The 25,011-nt window shown below is 42.8% G+C and overlaps 2 protein-coding genes across 3 annotated transcripts in view; one reads left to right on the top strand and one right to left on the bottom strand.

Annotated features, from left to right (window-relative positions):
* Nucleotides 1–11,128, top strand: part of Cln3 (CLN3 lysosomal/endosomal transmembrane protein, battenin) — a 32,262-nt gene extending 21,134 nt beyond the window's left edge. Inside the window, exons 10-15 of one of the 2 annotated variants that reach the window (XM_075672402.1) lie at nucleotides 138–291; nucleotides 2,156–2,224; nucleotides 2,316–2,371; nucleotides 2,479–2,572; nucleotides 3,837–3,977; nucleotides 7,306–11,128. In XM_075672402.1, the coding sequence (XP_075528517.1) occupies nucleotides 138–291; nucleotides 2,156–2,224; nucleotides 2,316–2,371; nucleotides 2,479–2,572; nucleotides 3,837–3,977; nucleotides 7,306–7,428 (637 nt within the window). In that variant the 3' untranslated portion in view covers nucleotides 7,429–11,128. The remainder of the gene's footprint in view (nucleotides 1–137; nucleotides 292–2,155; nucleotides 2,225–2,315; nucleotides 2,372–2,478; nucleotides 2,573–3,836; nucleotides 3,978–7,305) is intronic. The other variant, XR_012823352.1, reaches the window with a different exon arrangement.
* A 1,615-nt stretch (nucleotides 11,129–12,743) lies between these two features.
* Nucleotides 12,744–24,875, bottom strand: LOC142560360 (inactive hydroxysteroid dehydrogenase-like protein 1). Its single transcript, XM_075672403.1, has 8 exons — nucleotides 24,335–24,875; nucleotides 23,532–23,654; nucleotides 23,348–23,458; nucleotides 23,206–23,264; nucleotides 17,413–17,492; nucleotides 16,545–16,626; nucleotides 15,403–15,630; nucleotides 12,744–13,625 (listed from the first exon to the last, which is right to left on the bottom strand). Exons 1-8 carry the CDS (start codon nucleotides 24,573–24,575, stop codon nucleotides 13,527–13,529), a joined length of 1,023 nt encoding a protein of 340 aa, XP_075528518.1. The 5' UTR covers nucleotides 24,576–24,875; the 3' UTR covers nucleotides 12,744–13,526.
* Between the last annotated feature and the right edge of the window lie 136 nt (nucleotides 24,876–25,011).

The raw sequence follows: 25,011 nt of genomic DNA, 5'->3' as shown, positions 1-25,011 counted from the left end.
CTCACCAAGGCATGCACACAACCTGGCTCTCGTTAATCAGTACATAGACACCATCTGACATGAAAAATTTTTGCTAGTAGTTAGCGTCCTGTCAGCAAGAGTGTGGCAGGTCGGTGACCTGGTTTCTTGTCGCGCAGCTTCTGGGGAATTCTGGTCCACCCGAAGATTCGCGCACGGCAACCTGTCGATGTGGCTGTGCGCGATGAGGAGCCGCTCCTCCTGAGCTGCAGTGGCTGCTCTGAAGATGGGGACACTAAGCTCACTTTTATTCAAAAGCTCAAGCTCATCAAGGTCAGTCAAGCTGAAACCAGTGATTAATGTACGAGGGTATGAAGTGCTGACAGATTTTTATGAAGTATGTGATTGTCTTTGACCATGTGACATTCTCCTTGAGTGCACATGTATTCAGGGAAACTTCTCTTTTCCTTTCTCACCATTCCATTCTCTCTCCCTCTCCCCCCCACTCCCTGTACAGGGTAACCATACAAATACTTTTTTTTTAACTTCCCTACTTTTGTCTCTTTTCTGTAATGTAGGGGGAGGCCTAAGAAATAGAAATCCATAAATATAATGCTTTTTAGCCAAAAACTCGAGAGAAAGAAAACAGAGAAAAGCAAAAGGAAAAAGCATCCCCCCCCCCATGTTAAGCAAACACCAACTCGCCCAAGAAGAAGTAGTCCGAAAACCATAAAGAAGCATGAAAAAAAAAAAAGGTCTCCAATCCACACTGTGAAGGTGGTTGGACAGCGAAGCTGTAAACAACAATTAGCATGATTACCCATTGCGACGTAGGCTGAAATTATTCACAGGGCGATATTCACATGCACTTTACCTATTTATTAGCCTAAAACTTTTCGACAGCCTGCGACTTGGATTGCGCCGCTACTTTGTGCACCTACAAAGAGTGGACCAGAGACAAGAGAAATTCACCGTGCCTCGTGTGCACACTGTTCTTCAGAAGTCCTCATTGTACATGGCCTTCCTGTCACAACTCAAATAATTTGCTAGGCCGGTTCTTCTTTTACGTACGAAAGTGTAGTTAAGTGACTTCTTGCTTCGTATGCTACAGTCAAGTTGCCATTGCCATGGCAGCTTGTGCAACAGTAATCTTTACCGGGAAACATATGCAAAGAGAGCTACGTGCTTCACATTGCATGTGGGTGCAGGAGCACCTTGACATCAATTGTGTAGTTCGGATGCTTCTTTTGAGTTTGTTCTTTATTGAAATGTATGCTATTCTATGTGCAGTATGACTGATTCCAAAGAATGTATGCACTGTTCAATTCACTTTGCCAAGTGCTTGTAGCCTCTGCCTTACAGGGGTATGAGCCATTGCGTTTAGGGGGTGTGAGCCATTGATGATGATAGTTTTCTGTCAACGTTACGCTCAGAAGAAATCCCAGGATCCTTGCCATAGACAGCTTCACTGTAAAAAAATAAGGTCTGGTTCCTCGTTCTTTGCTGTTGTTGCCAAGTATAGAAGAGTCTTGAGTGTATTCCTCAAAGATTTTTTTTGACTAGTGCTATATTTTTTGTGTCTTTCTGGTGTGGAATAGAGTGTATTGGCAACATAATAGGATATTGTTGTCTTCTTTTAACCTTTTCTGGGCTGCAGTGATTCCTGTAGAAATTGTAATGTTCTGCAAACATAGACATGTTCTGAAAACATCTGACATAGAGAAAAACTGACAACACAGCTATTCTCAAAAATGCGAGTGTCAGCAATGCTAAACAAAGATAGTTTGTTGACTTTGTGCCGCATATAAATGTGGCTCTCCCTGATATTTCACTAATGTATATGCATCGCATTACACTGAGGTTAAGCCTCTGTGCTGTGTCTGTGGAGCCTGCCACCTAATGTGTGTCACCTGCCTTGGGTAGGACAAAAATGGTGCTCAAATAATCTGCAACCATATTTCATGTCATTTCGAGGCAACCGGTCAATAAACCCCTACATGCTACCTGAAGGCGTCAATGTTGCCGGATTCAACACCCTCGTTATGCAATTAACGGGAAGAAAGGGGGTTAACCGAGGAGCCCGATTTTTATTAACCATAGGAAGCCAACAAACAAAGACACCAAGGACAAAGTGTGTTACACATGCCTTTTGGTGTCTCATGGTGAACCTCAAAACTTTTCGCTGCTTTGATTCCAGCCACTGCTCAGATTCATGATTCCACTTGGGTTTGTCTACTTTGCGGAATACTTCATAAACCAAGGGCTGGTATGTGTGGATACTTCTTTCTTTGAGCCTTTTAAGCATGATAGATAGGAGCACAGTGTTTATATTCATTACATCCATTGTTCTATTACAGCTCGAGCTAATAGTGTTTAGAAACACAAAGCTTACACACAAGGAGCAATACAGATGGTGAGTACGTAGCTGCATTTTGATTGCTTGGCAGCTGTGAAAACACTCAGTTCAGTGCTTTGTGCTTGACACATATACTGTTTCCATGTGGTATGTGCTTGTTTCAGGCTACAAGTTATTTACCAAGTTGGTGTGCTCATTTCGCGATCTTCCGTAAATATTATACAAATACGAAAGCTGTGGCTGCTCCCGATATTGCAGGTTAGTGAGTAGCATCTAATTAGTGGTAGTGACTAGCATTAGCCAGTACCAACAAGTGTGCATAAGGTTGTAGTGTCTTTACAATAACCTATCTATCGGAGCATTGCCTCCAGATGTCTACCGGGTATGCTGTTCTAGAGCACATGTACATGTTCAAACATGTTTGCCATTGCAATAATGAGTGTATGATAGGGCTGCCAGACCAGGTTACTTACGACTATACCACTTAACATCGCACCACAGCTTTGGCTGCAACTTCTTACACTGATTTATTTGTGCTTTCTTGGGCAAGTAACACTTCAGTTCCAAGTGTGCATATTTTAGCAATATGCATAAGAAATGCCATCTGCTGCCTCCTTATCTTTTGTCGTGCCCACATATATGGAAAGCTGGTGGAGCTCAGTCCCATGCCAATATTTTCTTTAAAAGCCTTGTACTTTGTTCTCGCAGCTTCCGAATGGGAGGTAAACTGCGAAGCACTGCCTTTGCCAGCTGAAGGACGTGTCTTGTGTGCAAACATTCTTTAAATTATTTGGTTACTGATGGGTTTCTTATGCTAAATATACGCCAGATATACTATATAGTGTTTTCATTTGTCACACGTGCACATATGTCTATTTTAGCAACAAATGTGCTATTCTTTATTTTCTTGCTAAAATGTGTGCAGTCAGTGTCACAAGCTTATCGACCATGAAATCTGAGAAATTGTTAAATTTCAAGCAGTTTGTCGCTGTAACCAGTAACACCGTGCAACACTGTTGTTAACATACGCTATTACAAGCAAGAAATCAAAGCACTGTCAGGTTGTGTGCCCAGGCTTTGGAAATATTATTCATTTTTTTCTAAAATCCCATGGTCTGTAAATTTTTGACGTATACAGTATTGGATCACTTGCCCTGACATGATTCTTTGTTAGGGTAGCAGGCAATTTCTGATAAATATATAAATGCTCTTTGCGAACAAAACTTTGAGCAATACTGCTATGCATGTGGTAAATATATTTGGTTAGTAGTAAGTAAAGAAACAAGCATGTTTTGTAAAGAGACAAGCATGAAGCAATTAAATTTTGCTATTTCGTTCAAGTAAGATGATGGCCATAATTAGGTACTGTAAGGCAAAACATAAAGGCCAACTGGTCGTTGTCAGTAACTGACAGTTGGCTTTAACTTGTTTTGCAATAGGTTATAGATGTCAAGGTGTACTGTTCCGGCGCAGATGTTAATGTGCACTTATATGGTGGTTATTATCTCCTCTAATCTCATAGTTCGCCAATGTGGCCTTCATCTTTTCGGAGGCCTATCTCCTCTTCCTGCCAAGCTTCTGGATAGTAGTTGTCGTCGTCCTATACGAAGGTCTTCTCGGTGGTGCTGCATACGTCAACACTTTCTACCGCATATCGAAGGACGTGAGTTCATAGACCTTTGCTCAGCAAACATTCACCACTCCTTGAGCAGCTGTACGTAGAGTGATTGCATGCCACAGAAAACTATCGCTATGAAACTCTGTGTCGCACTGCGAATTGCAATAGGTGTTACTTCGAACACATTATGTGGAGAATGTTTGCGAAACTTCAAATGAAGGGAAGAACTGTGCAACAATCAGTGGAATGGAAAATGATAGGGTGTACACAAGAAGATCGAAAGATGAGGGCATGAATGGGAGAGAGATATTTATTACAGTGAAAAAGCCAAAACACAAAGAGCTGATATTTTAGTTGGGATTAAAGGTAAGAAATGGAGTTCAGCAAGTCACGTAACACATAAAATAGACATCCGCTGGCTTATCGGAGTGTCACATTGGGTACCAATGGAATGAGAAAGCACTTGAGTGCAACACAATCAGATGGATGACGCGATAAAAGAATTGGCACGCATAAGCTCAATTCGAGTGAGCCAGGACAGCGATTAAGGAGAAAGGTGACATTTCTTATGAAGTTTTAATCTCTTAGCCAACTCTAATTTCCCTGTTCAAAAACATCTAAAATGCAGGAAAGTTGTCATTTGGCAGCTCCTGAAATAATTCCAATTAAATTTGTTGCGTGTAAAACCAGAAGTTGAATTTTACTTACTGTTTAAATAATTTTGAGTTAAAGCCTCAGATATTTATGAAAACATGCCAAAAATATGTCCAAGACATTTAGAGGACGCTTAGGCTTCACCTTTAACAGTGCAACACAATAGCATTCAAAGATCGCTGACTACTTCTCATGCCTCCCAGCAACTGCAGCATATGTAACCATAATCTTTACCAGGAAGTGCTCGTGGCGAATGCTATGCACGAAGGTGGGCTTTCTGGTAGAAACGTTGCCTCTTGTGTCGGCTGCGATGCGGTGGGTGCGAGTGCCATTTGGAAGTGTTTCTAGGAAATGGGCTCGCCACTCTGTGGCTTCCGAGATATTCGCACGCTGACGGGCTCAAATGGCGGATGCCGTGGCCAGTCTATGAATGGTAGAAACGCTGAAAATGGGGTTTGTTTGAGTTTTCGCATGACAATTATGTTTTCTCGTTTATTCAAATTACAATCCGACGCTATCATGTCCGTAGGTTGTGTGTAAGTCGTACTTTACGATTTTTCTACGTATTTTAGCTTCACAAATTCAATTATTTCAGTAACTTCCTTGTGCCATATGGAGGGCCTCGGTATGGATGGTTCGAAAATCTTTTTTGCCGAAATGACGCCCGACAGCAGACGCCAACGCCGTTTCTGTGACATGGGGCCCTTAAAGGGTCCCTCACCAGGCCCCATAGCAAATTTTGGTCATATACTGAAAGTTGTTACGTGTCCTCCAGGGAGCGTTCTGGCACAAAAATTTTTCAAATCAGGTCATTAATAGTCGAGACAGAAATATTTCAGTGCCGTGAACCCATGATTTCAGGAGGTGAGCTCCACTGCATAGTGAGACACTCTCTCCACTTACCCCGTCTAGCCTCCGCAAGCAAAATTCTTTCCCTGCATTCTCCGATACCGGACGTCGAGGATCGCATGATGCATACGTCACGGGCCCTGCCTTCATTTTGTTTTTTCTCACTTTTTTTTTGGTGCTGCGCACGAGCTGTTGTGATTGTCTGGTTTTACACAGCGCGCATTGTGCACAAGGACACATGAATAGCGGTATTATTCAGTGCTATACGAATACTGAGGCACAACAAGCGGATCGCAGAGCATGATCACACGCTGGAACATGGTAGAAAATGGCATAATCTCAGTACCTGCGCACATGACTGCATGACCGTGCGAACAAGCAGACGAAGCGGAAGTACATCTCTCTTGCTTCAGTACGAAGTAAAACAAAAAACATGCAGACATTTCGTTTGTGTGTTTTATTATTTCTCTAACTTTCAATTCGTCACCACGAGCAACGTCACACTGTGGACCTGAGTACATAGGTGCAGGGACACGAGTACGTCACCGTCCGGCTTGGAGCGCGGTCGCCACGAGAGAACGGGAAAACAGGGTTCGGATTGAAATTTCAGACCTTTCTGCAGCACATAGCAATGTAATTCTCTGCAAACACGATAGTTGGTGCGCATTGTATGCTCTGTGTTTGTCAGCTAAAAATGGCCAGACCTGGTGAGGGGCTCTTTAATGCTAGCGTGTTAATACCAAAAGAATTGAAACAGTATGCTTACAACTCCAGTACTCTACGCCAAAAACAGCTATCACAATCCTGTAGACTGTAGCTATTAGAATGTACATAGCAGGCAAATTGTGATGCACTAGTTTACAGTTGAGGAGAAAGAGTTCATGATATTGTTTACTTGAATTTTGTAAAAGACCTACTAAAATATTTACATATTTGACTGTGGTGTATAATAGTACCTTCATTTGTTTCCTTCAGATGTCCTAACTATTCCAGTTCTCAGGGATTCCAATAGTTCCCATCGTGGAATTGTAAACTTGATGCTTCGTTTCTTCTTTTTAAATGATTTACAGTGATTTTCTAAAAATGTTGAAAGCATAAACAAAAAAATTTGCTCCAAATGGCTGGTAAATTACAAGTTCCTCTTTTTAAATGCTACGAACCTCATAAAATTTGATTCAGTGAACAGGCAATGTGATTTCTCCATATTTATGTATGTACATATATATCTATGAGAGTTCCTTATTTCCATCTAAAGGGACACTAAAATGAAACACTACCTCAGTTTATACTGATAAAATATTCTTTGAGCACTGTATTGTCATTAATTTTGTAATAATATGTTGATTATTCGAAAAGAAAAAGTCGAAGTTCAGTCTTTTGAATTTCGTGCAGAAAATTGAAAACTGGTATATCAGTGCGACATTGTGAATTTCAAGTTAATCTTTCATATTTGGGCCATGTTAGCTTAGCAGAAGTTTATAAAACTTGCCATGTCCAATCCTTGGCTCCTTCAGAACACAGTGCAGTCGATTTTTACGAGTGAAGAAATAACTAGGCCTTAGCAGGTGCCATCAGAATCCACGAAGTCATGGCAAGCTGGTGCGGGAACTTAAAAGTGGCGGTGCCGCCAGTCTTTTCTTTTTGCATCTTTCTTAGCTTACCAAGTATCTTCTTTCGGTAAGAGTGCTGTTTATGGTATTGTAGAGGGGCAATTTACTAATACAGGTGAAATCATTTTTCCCATTCGTGCCTCTACAAGAATGCTGGCTTTAGAACACCTAAAGGTGCTGCTTGATTACCTACTGCTACCATCTGCTACCACCTTGAGGCTATTGTCTGATTCGCCAGTGTTTATTTCTCCTTTTCCTAGGTGGCGCCTCAAAATAGAGAATTTTCTCTGCGCATTGCGTCACTGGCAGACAGCACAGGCATAGCCTTGGCAGGTGCGATCGCACTTCCAGTCCACGATGCAATGTGCCTTTTGAACTACTGATCCGAGGACCACCAGCAGCCTTGTGATTGTTGTCATGTTATAACTGCACAGCTAAGTTGAAAGACACGTTAAAACCTAAAAAGATGGACACACTCATATAAATGTGAATGATGATCAATGAAAATGACAATTATTTGCGTCATTCACGTTTCCATGTTTTTGTGTTCATCATTTAGTTGTAATCACATCTTTGAATGCCTGCCAATTAGGGCGAAAACATGCTGTTCTGACGACTACAGTAAAACCTCATTGCCATTGGCAGAAGTATCAAATGAGCTAATCAGTGTGCATTCATGTCATTATTGCACTATGTGGTGACACGCGCAAAACGCACATGCTATAACACAACTGGATGAAGCAGTGCAAACTACCATCTAGTCATACATAAACGCAAGTGTTCTCTCTTCCACTTGAAACACACCAGTTCGTGACTTGTGCTTAATTTTGCCCAGTTGTATTTCCTTTGCCTGTCATCTTGTGTATTAACCACATAATGCAACAATAACATGTCCCTCTGAAAAATAATCTTGAATAGACTTCATTCAGAAAAATGTATCCTGGATCCTGGCCAATGGGTCTAAATTGTATAATCCAGTATAATGGAGTATCGTCACTGCTGTCCTTTGCAGCTATGCAATTAGCAAAATCTTGCTTTGCGGAAATGTAGCAGTGAGGTTCTGCTGCGTTGTGTAGTGACTTTTGACATTGTGGTGTGATGTTGCTACGTTTAGCATAGGAATGAAATACAGTTAAACCTCGATATAACGAAATTCTCGATATAATGAAGTATTTAACTTTTCATAACGTTTTGTCATAGAACACCATGTATCTATAACCACAATATAACGAAGTGTGTGTGCAATTTCAGCATTTCCGCCGCAAAGGAATGCCAAGACTATAAATGGAAACTTCCACGGACGCAGATGGTCAATTGATTGAATTAGAAGCAGCTGCTTGCTAACGCACTTGCCAAATTGCGCGCGGCGAGACAAGACGAGAGCGATCGCCGAAGTGGAGCCGCATCATGTTCTCTATAAAGACCAAGTACGATAAGATCCTATCGCGCCCCGCGCACTTTGTGCTATAGGTGCGAGGGTAGTGGCTTCAGGAGTACCGCCTTCCTGCGCGAGTAAAGGGAAAGAGGGGGAGAGGACCAAGCTCACAATAATGCGATCAAGCGCGTGCGAGGGTAAGTTGGTGCACGTCGCGATTTCTGACGCGCGTCTCGGCCGTGACTGTGCATAACTTTAAGCGCGGCTGAGCACATACGCAGCAGCGCACCCTGCTTCAGAGGTAATGTACCTCGTGTGCAAAGAGTGGGCATGCGAAAATTGTGTGGTATCACATAGGCTGTAATCCAGCGCATTTAGTATTGGAGGTTGCGTAATCTCGAATTTTGGTGACCTGTTGGAGCGAGAAGCATGAAGCATTCACTCCCCGCTGCCGGCGGTTTTCATGATGGCGTCGCCCTAGTGGGGGTGATGCTATCTGTTGCGGGGGCGAAGTTCATCCACAAGCACGACTGGCGTCGCTTAATTCGTGCCTCCGATGTGAATGTATCATCGATGTGGCATGAAACTGTTTCATTCGTCGCCGACTCTCAAATTCATCAAAATGAATTGTTTTCTCATTCAGATTTGCTTTTTTTTCGATTGCTCAATTATCCGAAAAATTCTGTGGCCTCTTTCTGTGTAAGAAAAATTGATCGGCGGCTGCACTTATTTGCATAAAAGGTCAAATTTCAGTACAAGTGAATTTTCGATATAACAAAGCAAATTGCTGGTTTGCAGTTGTGAGTAAATGCTTCGTCCTGTCCACTCTCTTCGTTCTCGCCTTTGTGCACTTTTACAGTTTCAAGATGCAAGTAAACCAACTAGCCCAGTTGTCCATTCATTTTGTTGCAAGCAGCCACTTGTGATTCAACCATTTGACCTTCTGCGTCCACGGAAGTTTACATTTATTGTCTCAGCATTCCTTTGCAGCAGAAGCAAAATTTCTTTATATTGAAATCTCATGCAAACACATTTTCTTAAATTGAGGTTCCAAATACACAGGTGCTTTAAGGACAAGAGGTTCTGAAAAGTTTACTTCGTTATATTGAGAATTTTGTTATATTGAAGTTCGTTATATCAAGGTTTAACTGTAATTCTAAATCTGGAACAGTTCAGTCAATGTAAAAAGTTTATGGGAAGTGGGTTCCAAGAAAAAGACGAAGCTGCAGCACAGTTTTAGCGTGCAACCAGTCAAACAGTACAACACTACTTCAGCACGCATACGTTAGCACAGGCAGCGATTTGAATTCTTGGCTCCCATGCCCAGGCTCAAGAAATATTAAACTCTTCAGGTTAGCTTTTGATACCGTGTGTTCATCTTCCTAAATATTGCAGTGAAGACTTTTGCACAGGTGTTGGTTTCCTACAGTATTTTATGGCCGCTCTTGTTCGTATTGTAATACAGCATCATCATTGCAGAACAATGAAGTACTACAGCCCCACTTTAGCATTAATAGGACTGGCAACCAATTTTCGTGGTACCTATTCTTTTTAATGCAATGGAAAGCTTACCGGTCAGAGTGTCTAATCATGAAGTGGTAATGCAGAAAATCTTATGGAACATTTTTTATCCGAGTTGTTCAATCTGCATTGAGGATGTAGTCGTTCACAGGAAGCATGCTCAAAACAATGACAGGTGAGCGCGATAGCGATTATATGCCGGCATTAGTGGGAGGCATACGACAAGTATGGCCGTTACTGTGAAAAAGCATTATTTTGTTTATCAAGTCGATGTTCCTCCTGGGATTCATGTTTTCCAAAGTGTTAAAGTATTTCTGTGATAATAGCTTCGTGTTTTCGTGGTTTTCTGTCGAACTACTTTGGTATTTAACCAGTCAAAACAAAACGACGCTTTTACCTGGGATACGCAGTTCAGCGTCTTGCTGTAGCGATGCGTGCGCTTTTGATTTCTGAAGCATAGAATAAAGTGCAAGTATCTAATAACATAGCAACTGCAATTTTAAGGGATAATTATGTTGTACTAAATAACAGCCAACTTATGTACACTATAATCTCATCGACTACATCCGAAGCACCAAGATGTCACCGCCAGGCCTAGTCACTTACTGTTTTTTGAGACTTCCTTTGTCCATTTAAAATTGTAATTCCTACTTAGATCGCAAACAGCGCGCTGGGTTCTATCACTATAAATCATAGTCATTTCATTTTCATCAACATCTCACAGCACATTCTGGCCAGTTGTCATTCTCTTTAACATTCCATAGTTTGAAAATTTTACCAATTGTGCATGCGTGTTTGTCATAGCATGACTTTGAGATGGGCATTTTTGTAACGTGCTTACAGTATGGTCCACTCTTAAATGGAGCACCAAATCAATATTCCAGTGTTGATCATGGCTCAATTTTGACATGACTGCCTCAGCAATAACTTCTTACCCATATAGGTATATCTCATCAAAATAGTTCGGTGCTTCCTTCGAGTGTACAGTACTGTATGTATGCTTATAGTTTGCCTTCTTTGTTTTGTGTGGTGCCGAATATTGCTGGTCTTAATGCTGACTTCAGGAACAATCAATGGGGGTGCCCACATAACATACATACATAATGTGTACACTTTTTGTAGTCATGTAACACCAATGTCTGTTGAAGAGCAAGAATGATGTGTGGGTAGAGGTCTGTACAAGTGAAGAATTATTCAGGCTATTATGAGCAGATCTAAACTTTTTCAGGTATGTCTTCATGGCGCCGTTTCTTTGGACCAGTGCTTAGTTATTTGGGACACCACCATTGTGATGGGTGGTACTCTTAATGTGGCCCAATATTGGATTAACTGCAACCTGAAATGTGTCATTGTGGTAACACTAGCTCATTATACGCACATTGTAACTACACTCACTCGAGCCATGATTTGCCTTCATGTTTAGCTTCTTTCTTCTGCATTGTTTTCTTCGACCAACCTTTCAACATTGCTGCATGTAGTATTCTGTTATTGCTAAATATATGGCAGTGTCATGTAATCAAATGTTATTGCATAAAACGAAGGTATACTATATCAAATAATTAAATACTGAAAACACAATGCCAGTATGGTGCTCACGCTTCATTTCATTGGATCTTTCACTCCTACAGTGAAACCATAAGTTTGCGATCTTGTCTCGTAGCAATTAGAAAAATGCCGTCGAACTAGCCTGTGGGCTGTTTATAAACTTAATCATTCAATGATTATGTGGAAGTGCACACTTTGCATGCTAACATTATTCACAAACAGAATGGAATTGTCAGCCAGTCATTGTGCCTCCAAGGTGCACTTCTGCAGTGAACTCTGAAGCCATGGCTAATGGCTTGGCGCAGTAGTGTTTGTGCAGCTACAATGACTTCCATAGCTCACTATATTACTCGTGCAGTGAAATTCTGTGCAGCACATGAAACTGATGTTGAGCACAGCTGAACTAATAGACTGCCGATTTATTCTAATCAGTTTCTGTACTAATAGACATCCAAATACAACGAATGCACTGCTGCTTTAATGACACTACATGGCTTAAGCCTGAATGAATGGAATAGTGGCAAAGGACCAGTATTGATGAAAATTAGCAATCTGGGTGTTGATATATTTGTCATTTACCTTCACCGTACTGTCTTGCTGTCCTTGTAGTTCATGTGCAAACTTGGGCCTCCAGTCCTTGTCAACTTTAGAAACACCAATGGACTCGTGCGAACTCAGAGTTGAAGAAGCAGTAATGTTTGTTTTAATTATCTGCATTTAAAAAAAAACACGAATTATGCCTCCTAAGATCTACTACTTCTATTAAAGGAGTAGAACCTGCCGTAAAATCAAGATGCTGAGTGATTTGAAGTCTGAACACTTTGAAGCTTTTCCCAAACAAAGTGAAACAGCATGTATACATTGTATGAAAGGAGCATCACAAAACCAGTGCTCTCATTCTACACTTGACCTATAAATTTAACACCCTTGGTTGTGGACGAAGCAGACATAGAAAGGTATATTTAAGCTCTCATCTGAAAGATGTGTGCACCATATTGGAGAACACATTTAAGTGGCGGTGCTTAGGCCTTTTCATTGAAGCATGGTGGTTTCTTTAATGATGAAATCATTAAAATTTAGTACTTTTGTGTTGTAGCATATAATGGTTACATGCAAAAACAATGAATTATGCACTAGTACTTGCCATCACTTTCAAATTGTTTAGTATGTCCCAAAAGTATGCACCGCTTATTGGGAAAGATTAAAATCTTACACCTGGGTGCTGTAGCTTAAGCTGCAGACTTGACCAAGACGCTGTTCTTTTAAATTTCAAAATTGTGACGTTTATTTCTGTGCATGGTAGTCCATCATGATCGTACAAACGGGGGCCAATAATCTCTTCACACTCATGCTTGAGGGATAAACATGGCATCTTCACACTTTGGCTCCAAAAGATCATCACAGCAACAGTCTGAAGGCTTATGCATGCCACTCGGGCATGAGTTAAGTGCCAAAGTGCCGGCAGTTGATTGCATAAGAGAAATTCAGGATTGTGCATTCTGCAAGGCTTGCTGTAGGCAGACAGACATGAATTGCCAAATAGGCCTAGCTGAAAAATTGGCAAGTCACCAAAATGGCAGTTCACTACAAAAGCCAAACGTTAAGACAGTTCTTTATCCTAGCATTCTCCAAAGCTTGCTGCTGGCACCAAGACAACTCGCCATGTTGTCAACAATCAATGTTGATAATAATCTCTTGGTAATAAGCACTGGCAAATAGCTGGAGGCTTGTCATTGGCAGTCAAATGCAAGTTGTCAAGCAGGCCTCGCCAAAACGTTGGCGAGGCAAGTTGCCAAAGAGAAGAGTGGTATGATTTCTTAAACAGTTCCTTGTCCATAGGCGAGAGCCCATCCCCAGCACCAACCAAATAGCTGTATGGTTGACCACTGTTGTCCAGAGGATGTTAAAATGGTCTTTCACAGTCCGCTGCAAAGGTAGGGTCGGCACTGGCAGGGTCCACTGGGATGCGAGTGCAAACCTCGCTAGGGCATGAGGACAGGCAGTCGGCTACTATCAGTGAGCAGAGAGGCCAAGAGTTGCTCATGCAAACTTTGGCTTTGGTGTGTTGTCGATGGTCTTGAACATATACCACGAAGTCAAGTTCCATGCCCACTGCGGCATGTGCTCGTATGTCCAGTACTGAAAAAAAAAAAATACATGCTGGTAATGTCAGTTTACGTAATTGACAATGTCCCTGGGCATTGGTCATTTTTTGACAATCCAGAAAATCACAGAGGAATCTCCATTGATACCGAATTTTCAGAACCTCTAAAAATATCCATTTTATCAGAAATTTGCACGATCCATAACCATAACTGGAGGATCAAGGTGAATTTAAGACACTTGTTAATATTAAATTTGTTTACATATGAAAAGTGCACGATGAGTTTCTGGACTTTTCTTCTCACAATGTTGCGGGAAAGGCCCTTCTGGATGTCTCAAATCTTATCTCACCAGCACTCGCAGCATTCTAAAGTGCACAAATTTTTGCCAGGCTCATAGAACATCTGTACACCGTGTAGCCACACTGACCTAAATGCAACTTGTGGTGGCTCAGAAATTCGCAGCATCCATCGCGACATGAAAAAGCATTCAAATTGCCCCAAAGGACAACGGTGTACATAATGTATTTTGCCTGGACATTTTACGATTGCGGTACGAACCATAGCTGTGTGCTTAGGGCAGGGAGTTTTAGCGTAGCAGTAATGTGCGATCTACTACAGTGATGTGTTCTCAAGGTACCACATGCACACGCGTGGTGACTTGCACGGGAGTGCTTCACAAGAAAGGGTATCTATCGCGCTATGCTACTACATAAAACAGAACCGCGACATGCTGTTTGGAAAGGCCAGATATATTTGCACTGTGGTGTTCACATACAAGGATTCATGGGTGCTTAGAATGACAGAAAGCTGAGCTAGTTGGTAAGGATTCATTATGCAAAAAAGAGGTGAGGCGCGCAGACAGACACAAGAGTGGACAACACGGCGTTCGTGTTGTCCACTTCTCTACTCTTGTGTCCTGTCTGCACGACTCACCTCTCTTTTCATGGGTGCACTTTGCTGGAGTGAACTGGGCCTTCAGGCTGCTGTGCACTCAATGCATGCTTTACAATTCGTTTCCCTCTCGTTTTCTTGCAAACATGCACCCCTATATGTGCATCTGTATCCTACCCCTGCAGCATCAAGACTTGCTTGCACAGCTTGGCCATCTGGTGGCTGAGTTTACCATGTGCTAAAGGGGAAAGGCTACGGTTGGCAATAAAAGTGAATATCCCATATGACAATTCATTTCCATTAATTAGACCCTCGTAATTCAACCTTCATGGGACTGATGGGATAGATCAAATTATATGAAGGGGGGGGGGGGCAGTAAATAAAAGAAGAGGCAGAAAAAGTGTCCAATCACAGCACTGCTTTATTTGGCAGTGTTTACCAGATTCAAATGCACCCCAGAATATAATTACTTGACAATGCTGAGGGCAGACCGAAAATGTATTTTAGGAGAGAGATAGCATCTTGGTGACACATTTGCTGTCTTCCCTCATGGCAAAATCGGTTGCTGAAGCGATTGGGTTCATACTATTCAGACAATGCTTATTGACCAGTCATGTTGCAATTATCCAGTGAGAGCCAATTTTAGGATAAAATTAATGACAATCCTGGCTCACAGAAATGTTTGGGTGCAAGCCAGGTCCACAGTTTGGAATTAAGTGAAACGGAATTACAAAAAAGCTACTTGCAGATTATTTACATAATGGCATTATCATCATCGCAGAGCATAAAATGTGCCTTGATGCTGTGTGATGCCATGCCGAAAAAACCCCCAAAAAATGCACCGCACATAGCGGCCACTTTAAATAAACTTGTGACCTTTGAACTGGCTTATCAGTACCACACAAAGAAGGGCACCGAACCTGTAAACCATGTGTCCAGAAGCCTGTGGTCCTTTTGCTGCCACCAATGGTCTGCAGGGAGCTCTTGACAAACGTCTCTGCATCTGGAACAATGATGCTTGGCGTGCTCAGAAAGTTGCTGAAGCGCACCAGCTTTGTTGAGATGTACGAAGGGATCAGGCTCTGCACAATGATGCCTTTGTCCCGGTACTCGTAGTCAAGTGCCATTGAGAACCAGTCGACAAAAACCTAGGGAAAAGCACGACGATGTGTGCTGCCATAAGTCACAAGAACACGAGGTCAGAGCAAAACAGTACCTAGCAGCATGTCAGTACCTTTCAGAGGATGTAAGCAAGCATGAGGGGGCAGCACCATAGCTTAATAAACTCGCTTACGTTTTGGAAATTTGTACTTTTTAAAGACTCAATAAAAATGGGTAGTTAAGTCAGCTTCTTGGTCTGCGGACTCAAGTTTATGCGACACCTAATGGCACAATTGCAGAATGCACTTTGTAGTCTGTAATAGATCAGCTTAACACAGGTATTACATGGCCAAGGTCTTGTGTTGCTTTCTGTTTATAATGCTTCAAGGTAGTGCTGCATCTATGCATTTTAGTGCCACTAAAAATCTACACTTGATATATGCAGGTGATGCACCAATTTAGTCTGGATTTGTGATTTATAACAAGAAATGCTATTTATTGGCTAAAGTGCAAAAATGGTCACTGGGAAGTACTAGGCACATTTCAAAAGTTTTCTTTGTGTCTAGAAGCAAGCTTGTCATACGCTGGTGAATCTGAAGTTGAAGCAAGATGACCCTTTTAGGGTGGCAAACTGAAAATTGCAATTCAATTTCTTATGCATACACAGATGTTTGTTTCAGCAAACAGTCAAGATGATTTTGTTGTTAGTTTTGAGTCGTCTATGCGCACTTTTCAACACAAAAATCGGGAACAGCATGAATTTGATGTTGTACAGAGTTGCTGGAACCATGGCACAATTGGCCTAAAGTTCGTATGCCATTAAATTCACCCATGTGGCAGAGTATGAATGTATTCAATGTTTAGGCTCCTGTCACATGGACACGATGCTGCATAATGACCATTTGGAATTCTGAACATGCCTAGAAATTGCCTGGTCAAATATAGAAACTATGCGACAAACCTTTGAAGCAGAGTAAACAGCCATCAAAGGAAGTGGATAGAATGACGAAATTGACGAGATGTTCACAATAAGGCCCTTTTTCCTGAAACAGAAAGTACATAATAGATAGTCTTTGGCATATGTCTACTACAACGTAAACATCGAGATGCGGTAGCTCAAATGGTAGAGCATCGCACGTGAAATGCGAAGGTTGTGGGTTCGGTTCCCACCTGCGGCAAGTTGTTTCTTCATCCACTTTAATTTCCATTAATTTATCGTTTCATTACTTCATTTATTAGCACAAGTAATTTTCCCCTATGTTGTCCTTGGTGTCAGTGTTTGTTGGCTTCTTATGATATGACTAATAAAAATCGGGCCCCTCGGTTAACCCCCTTTCTTCTCGTTGATTACATAACGAGGGTCCCGAATCCGGCAACATTGATGCCTTTAGGTAGCATATGTGGGTTTATTGACCAGTTGCCTTTACCCAAAAAGATCGCGTTCTCGTGACACCTGCGGCATGAAGGACGTTCCACGTCCGCCGCCATGGTCTGTGAGTGGCGGCGCTGGCTAACACTCCCAGGGTTCTACTAGGGCACATAAATACCCAAGAAAGTGGATGGGAAAACAGCGCCGCGGTAGCTCAATTGGTAGAGCATCGCACGCGAAATGCGAAGGTTGTGAATTCGGTCCCCACCTGCGGCAAGTTGTTTCTTCATCCACTTTAATTTCCATTAATTTATCGTTTCATTAGCACAAGTAATTTTCCCCTATGTTGTCCTTGGTGTCAGTGTTTGTTGGCTTCTTATGATACAACGTAAACATGTAATTTACAAGGTGGCGAGTTATGCTACCCCTTGCTATATTCATAAAAAATCTTTCTGCTTACCTTTCAACCATCTGTGGCATGACAATATATGTCATCATCATGACGGCCATCATGTTGATGTTCACACTTTCTACAAGTTTCTGGAACAGAGGGTATTAAAGAGAAGGGTGTGACAAGTGGAATAACGAAAATTTACTTGATCCACAGCCTTCTATATTTTTACAACGCCTGTCCGGTTGTCTACAATGCATGTGTGCCATATTCAAACATTACATACAGTCTTGTTAAAGCATAAAAAACTGTTGCCAGGTGGTGCTGCCACTTTGTACCCTCTCCTTTGCCTCTGCATTATGAGACTCTAAAGGTTTCTACGATAAACTAATAAAGAAAAAAGTGGTACCATATAAGTAGGACTCCCCTCCCCCCATCCCCCTCCCACCTCAATATGCTGGTGTAATTGGGCAGGCATTCAAAAAAATACAAGAGTTTACAGTTAAGCATGTAAGCCAGGCAGTCACAGGCACATTAAAAAAAAATAAAAAATTGCACACAAAAGGGGATAAGTGCTTAACCTTGTATGGACAAGCAAATACCCAGAAAAAGAAAAAAGATTGTTTTCACTAAATGTGCAAGAAACGTTGAGAATAAGTAACCAGTGAAAAGAACAAATATTTAGCAGAACATTCTTCAGCAATAGAGGGAAACGCCAGGCCTAAAACTGGAAGTAGGCTTCACCCCAGGATACCAATGGTTTCGCTTGTAATTTTTAGACAGCTCTCTTTCATAGGTGAAGCACAGGTGCACATTTCATTTGTTCTACATGTGACACCACTGCAACCAGAGATCTTCTTGCATTGGCCTGCCTCCTTTGACCACGCACTTTCAAAAGAAATCGATTTGCATGCTGACCTTCTTTCTTATACCCTGTTCCTGCTCTAAGCCAACAAATGATGCTTGCTGCCCGTAATTCAATGCTGGCCGAAGACATCTAGCCAGAAACTTTATACTCAATACCAGAACTCAGTAGGAAAAAAAAAAGCTTTTTCCTATGTTGCCTGAAGGCAAAGCTAGCCCATAAAGGGTTAATCATGGCCATGTGCAATCTTGAGCTAACAAAATGTGATGCCAACTTTTTGTAAGCAGACCCTTTGTGCCTGTGCAAGGCATTATAGCACGAACTTTAATTTTTAATAGGATTGTCATAAAGACTAAGAGGTTATTTTTTTCAGCAGTATGTAGTCTATGGGGCCATTGCACTCTGTGTGGTGCCTTGTCGTTTTCGTGGTTGTTCCCTCTGTGCTATACAACACGATGTCCAGTGTTATGGCACGAAAATTCATAGGGAGTCTAACCCTTGACCTTTGCTGTCAATTAGGCGAATTACGCCATCGATTTCTTTATAAAAGCATGAATCCAAGGGGAAAAAGAAGCGTCAGCACAACCTGTGGTGTTAAGGCACTCGAACCCACAACCTTTGGTGGGAGTCGAACCCACTTGGAGATTTGGGTGAAGCGGCCATATCTCCAAGTTGGATTCCAAATGATATTGTGAAAGCAGAGAGTCAAACCCACTACATTTGGTGTTAAGCGAAATGAATTACAGCACAGTTAACTAAGATTTGGCTAATTAAGGCAGTCAAACCCACAACCTTTGGTGGGAGAAAACAATAGGTAATAAGTAACAACGCATTCAAATGAAAATGTCAATTAATGTAATGACTGTCTCGTGGGCATGCAGGCTTTTGCCTTCATCTTCTTTAGCGTAAGCTAAAGTAACAACTTTTTTAGCTGGCAGATATAAAATAATGTGTAGTCATCACAGGTTAACTCCTCTATTACCCCAAGTTACAAACTTGATTATTTACAATAGGACACATGTAACTGACCAATGCTTAAGGCATGTCACATAGTAGGAATACTGAGACTACTACCAGTTAGTTCATCATCATCATCAGCCTGGCTATGCCCACTGTAGGGCAAAGGCCTCTCCCATACTTCTCCAACTATCCCGGTCATGTGCTAATTGTGGTCATGTTGTCCTTGCAAACTTCTTAATCTCATCCACCCACCTAACTTTCTGCTGCTCCCTACTATGCTTCCCTTCTCTTGGAATCCAGTCCGTAACCCTTAATGACCATCGGTTATCTTCCCTCCTCATTACGTGTCCTGCCCATGCCATGCCCACGACCAGTTAGTTTGGGTTTAATGGCACAAAGGCAACTAAGGCCATGCTGCGCCAGTGAAAAGACAAACGGAAACGCAACGTAAGAGCAGGTAAACCTGCATTACATTATAGCTGGTGCAAATATGCAGTTTTCTATAAAAAGTCAGATTAGTAAATGGCACTAAGGGTTCTCCTGCCAGTAATAGGGCAGGGTGTAATGGTATATGTAAATTATACAGGTTGTGTAAAAATCTCCCCCTCTGTGCGTCGTTGTGTGGACATGTTATTAGGATGTGTATGACTGCAAGAGGTTCATGGCATTTTTCGCAAATTGGCGAGTCTTCTTTTCGGAGAAGGAAATTATGCATCAGATGTGTGTTTCCAATCCGAAGTCGACACAAGATCACCTCGTAGAACCGTTGCTGGTGACTGCATGACTTCCACTCATAAATTACAGGTTTAATAAGATGTAGCTTGTTGTTTAAACCCTACTACCAGTCCGTAACTCTTATCCTTATCCGTAACTAAATCCAGTCCGTAACTCTTACTGACCATCGGTTATCTTCCCTCCTCATTACATGCCCTGCCCATTTCTTTTTGTTGATTTCAACTAAGATGTCATTAACTTGCGTTTGTTCCCTCACCCAATCTGCTCTTTTCTTATCCCTTAACGTTACACCCATCATTCTTCTTTCCATAGCTCGGTGCGTCGTCCTCAATTTAAGTAGAACCCTTTTCGTAAGCCTCCAGGTTTCTGCCCCGTACGTGAGTACTGGTAAGACACTTTTCTCTTGAGGGATAATGGCAACCTGCTGTTCACGATCTGAGAGTGCCTGCCAAATGCACCCCAGCCCATTCATTTTCTTCTGATTATTTCAGTCTCATGATCCAGATCTGCGGTCACTACCTGTCCTAAGTAGATGTATTCCCTTACCACTTTCAGTGCCTCGCTACCTATCGCAAGTTGCTGTTCTTTTCCAAGACTGTTAAACATTACTTTAGTTTTCTGCAGATTAATATTTAGACCCACCCTTCTGCTTTGCCTCTCCAGATCAGTGAGCATGCATTGCAGTTGGTCCCCTGAGTTACTAAGCAAGGCAATATCATCAGCGAATCGCAAGATACTAAGGTATTCTCCATTAACTCTTATCCCCACTTCTTCCCAATCCAGGTGTCTGAATACCTCCTGTAAACACGCTGTGAATAGCATTGGAGAGATCGTATCTCTCTGCCTGACTCCTTTCTTCATTGGGATTTTGTTGCTTTCTTTATGGAGGACTACGGTGGCTGTGGAGCCGCTATATATATCTTTCAGTATTTTAACATATGGCTCGTCTACACCCCGATTCCATAATGCCTCCATGACTGCCGAGGTTTCGACAGAATCAAACGCTTTCTCGTAATCAATGAAAGCTATATATAAGGGTTGGTTATATTCCGCACATATCTCTATCACCTGATTGATAGTGTGAATATGGTCAATTGTAGAGTAGCCTTTACGGAATCCTGCCTGGTCCTTTGCTTGACAGAAGTCTAAGGTGTTCCTGATTCTATTTGCGATTACCTTAGTAAATACTTTGTAGGCAATGGACAGTAAGCTGGTCAGTCTATCATTTTTCAAGTCTTTGGCGTCCCCTTTCTTATGGATTAGGATAATGTTAGCGTTCTTCCAAGATTCCGGTACGCTCGAGGTCATGAGGCATTGCGTATACAGGGTGGCCAGTTTTTCTAGAACAATCTGCCCACCATCTTTCAACAAATCTGCTGTTACCCGATCCTCCCCAGCTGCCTTCCCCCTTTGCATAGCTCCCAAGGCTTTCTGTACTTCTTCCGGCGTTACCTGTGGGATTTCGAACTCCTCTAGACTATTCTCTCTCCCATTATCGTTGTGGGTGCCACTGGTACTGTATGAATCTCTATAGAACTCCTCAGCCACTTGAACTATCTCATCCATATTAGTAATGATATTGCCGGCTTTGTCTCTTAATGCATACATCCAATTCTTGCCAATTCCTAGTTTCTTCTTCACTGCTTTTAGGCTTCCTCCGTTCCTGAAAACATGTTCAATTCTATCCATATTATACTTCCTTATGTCAGCTGTCTTACGCTGGTTGATTAACTTCGAAAGTTCTGCCAGTTCTATTCTAGCTGTAGGGTTAGAAGCTTTCATATATTGGCGTTTCTTGATGAGATCTTTTGTCTCCTGCGATAGCTTACTGGTATCCTTGTCTGTCGGAGCTACCACCGACTTCTATTGCACAATCCTTAATGATGCCCGTAAGATGGTCGTTCATTGTTTCAACACTAAGGTCCCCTTCCTGAGTTAAAGCCGAATGCCTGTTTTGTAGCGTTATCCAGAATTCCTCTATTTTCCCTCTTACCGCTAACTCATTTATTGGCTTCTTACGTACCAGTTTCTTTCGTTCCCTCCTCAAGTCTAGGCTAATTAGTGTGCTTACTATCCTATGGTCACTGCAGCGCACCTTGCTGAGCATGTTTACATCTTGTGTGATGCCAGGGTTAGCGCAGAGTATAAGGTCTATTTCATTTCTAGTCTCATCATTTGGGCTCCTCCACGTCCATTTTCGGCTATCCCGCTTGCGGAAGAAGGTGGTCATTATCCACATATTATTCTGTTCGGCAAAGTCTACTAATAACTCTCCCCTGCTATTCCTAGTGCCTATGCCATATTCCCCTACTGACTTGTCTCCAGCCTGCTTCTTGCCTACCTTGGCATTGAAGTCGCCCATCAGTATAGTGTATGTTGTTTTGACTTTACCCATCGCCGATTCCACGTCTTCATAGAAGCTTTAGACTTCCTGGTCATCATGACTGGATGTAGGGGCATAGACCTGTACAACCTTCATTTTGTACCTCTTATTAAGTTTCACAACAAGACCTGCCACCCTCTCGTTAATGCTATAGAATTCCTGTATGTTACCAGCTATATTCTTATTATTATCCGACTCCTAGTTCTCGTCTCTCCGCTAAGCCCCGGTAGCACAGGACGTGCACGCTCTTTAGCACTGTATATGCTTCATTTGTCCTCCTAACTTCACTGAGCCCTATTATATCCCATTTGCTGCCCTCTAATTTCTCCAATAGTACTGCTAGACTCGCCTCACTAGGTAACGTTCTAGCGTTAAATGTTGCCAGGTTCAGATTCCAACGGCAGCCTGTCCGGATCCAGGGATTCTTAGCACCCTCTGCTGCGTCGCAGGTCTGATCGCCGCCATGGTCAGTTGCTTCGCAGCTGCTGGGGACTGAGGGTTGGGGTTTGATTGTTGTATTCATATAGGAGGCTGTGGCCAAGTACTGCACCAGGGTGGCCAATCCTGCTCTGGTGAGGGAGTGCGTTACCGGTTCTGGTCACCGGGATCAGGCCGCACTGCAGGGCTGTTTATGCAATTTTATCAACACGCGGATTTATTTTTCTTTTTTAGTCCGGTGGAAAATTGCACGGCACCGGGATTTGAACCACGGACCTCTTGCACGCGAGGCGGATGCTCTACCTCTACGCCACCGCTGCACTGCTGCTGATGTGGCTGTGTCTAAATGCCTAAACGAAACTGATGTAGCCTTTTTCCCCCGATGTGTGGTAAGAGCACAAAAACATTTTATGAAGTGTTTCTTAAATAAGAATGTTAACCGCGGCTGAATGGCCTATGGAAAAATCCTCAAGGTGCATACCTTCTCTGGAACATTGAGGAACAGGCTGGGAGAGTCGTACATTACTCCAGCATTGTTTACTGCACACAAAAGAATAGTTGTCAGCAAGACGTGGCAATTGGTAACATTGCATAATCACTTGCATGACGCATGGTTCACTCACTTAGTATGCCAATTTCCTTGCCTTCTAACTGCTTCGCTATTTCTGGGTAGATGTGCCGCCCTTCACTGAGGTCGGCTTCAATGATTTGGGTTCGCACGCGGAAATCAAATTCTGTAAAAAATAGAAATTAATATCAGTGAGAATCGTCTCACTGGCAGTCTTCGCTAAGAGTCAAATCACTTGCCTAGTTCCTGAGCTGTGGCTCGAAGTTTCTCCATGTTTCTGCTGATCAAAATAATGTTCAGGCCCTTTTTCGCCAGCTGTCGTGCATACTGCTTTCCTATGCCATCTGTGCCACCAGTGACAACTGCAAGTCGAGGTGAAAACATATATAAACATCACAATGAGAAAGAAAAGCAGGCTAGCAAATGTCTCCTGAAAGGGACATCACGCCCACCCGCTTACAGACGTTAGGACAGCATGAATCAAACTGAAAGAAATGCAACAGTTTATAACATGTAAAGTCACGTCAAATAATTGTCTGTACTTCTCAAGTGACAGTGTATCGCGATTGCATGCAGCAACTTGTGCACGTCGTTATAGCACACTTAAAGCACCGAGTTATGTAAATTAAAGCGCCGCCAGTTACTAGTGGTCAACTGTAACACACAGTCTTAATTCAAAGGGGCGGCAACGCAGCAGCGTAGTGTAATGGGTTGCTGCTGTTTTCATCGTAGCTAAATGGTTAGGCTTATCGATCAGTCTCTTCAGTTACTTAACGCATTTTTTTTCATCAAACACCGTGAAGGCGTCACGCTTGGTGACTCTCCAGGCAAAATGTAAATTCAGCTGCAGCTAGAAGTCGAGCGAAATGCGTGCCCGAGATGCGGACCCGTCTCCGTGCGCAAAGAGGGCGAGCGCGAAGGAAGGAAAAAGCGGCGTGCAAGCCGGTTCCTCGACGCTTTTCGCACGCGGTAGCAAACGGCCGCATGAACTCTGTCGGTCAAGTTCGCGAACTCTGCCGACGGGCGCGCACTGACAACATACCTGCCCACTGGCCGTAGCGCGTGAAGTCGTGCCAGCGGAACTGCGACAGCACGAACACTCGGATGCCCTCGAGCAGACGCGAGCTCACGGCGGTGGCAGTCTTCCCAACGTAGAAGAGGCCGACGATGGCTAGGATGCTCTCGACTCGCTTGAAGCGCCCGATAACTTCTTGTATCAGAAAGAAGCCTTGGTCGACGGCTGCCATCTTCAGCCTCTCGTACTGCGTTGATGTCGATGTCATGTCGGCAGAGTGTCCCAGCTCGGGTTCGGTTCTCGTTTTCGCACCCCGTTCTTTGACGCGACCAATGTGCGCGTGTCGCCGTCACGATGCCGTACAGAGAGGTGTGTCGTTCTGCCCCGCGGCTCTTTCCTCGATGCCTCGCCCAGTGCAAGGTTTGACCGTCTTTCTCTCTCCTTGGTCTTATTACCAACTGGCGGACGAATCGCGAAACTGTGCCCGGTGGCCACGCACGTTTTCCCGTTCACGCGAAACTGAGCTGCGCGGCCTACGCAAAGTAGATATATGTTTCTTTCTTTTTCCGCGCTAGGGATGTGCAAAAGCTGGAGGAAATAGTCCGCCGCTAGATGCGAAGTCAAGGGAAGACGGCAGTGTGGCGCTTGAGCAATCCTTTGTTTCGAGGGAGACACTTTTTTTTTTTTTTAAAGGTGTCCGTCCC

This window comes from Dermacentor variabilis, chromosome 10 (assembly GCF_050947875.1).
Source record: "Dermacentor variabilis isolate Ectoservices chromosome 10, ASM5094787v1, whole genome shotgun sequence".
Lineage (NCBI taxonomy): Eukaryota > Metazoa > Arthropoda > Arachnida > Ixodida > Ixodidae > Dermacentor > Dermacentor variabilis.
This window is presented reverse-complemented; position numbering and strand designations above follow the sequence as displayed.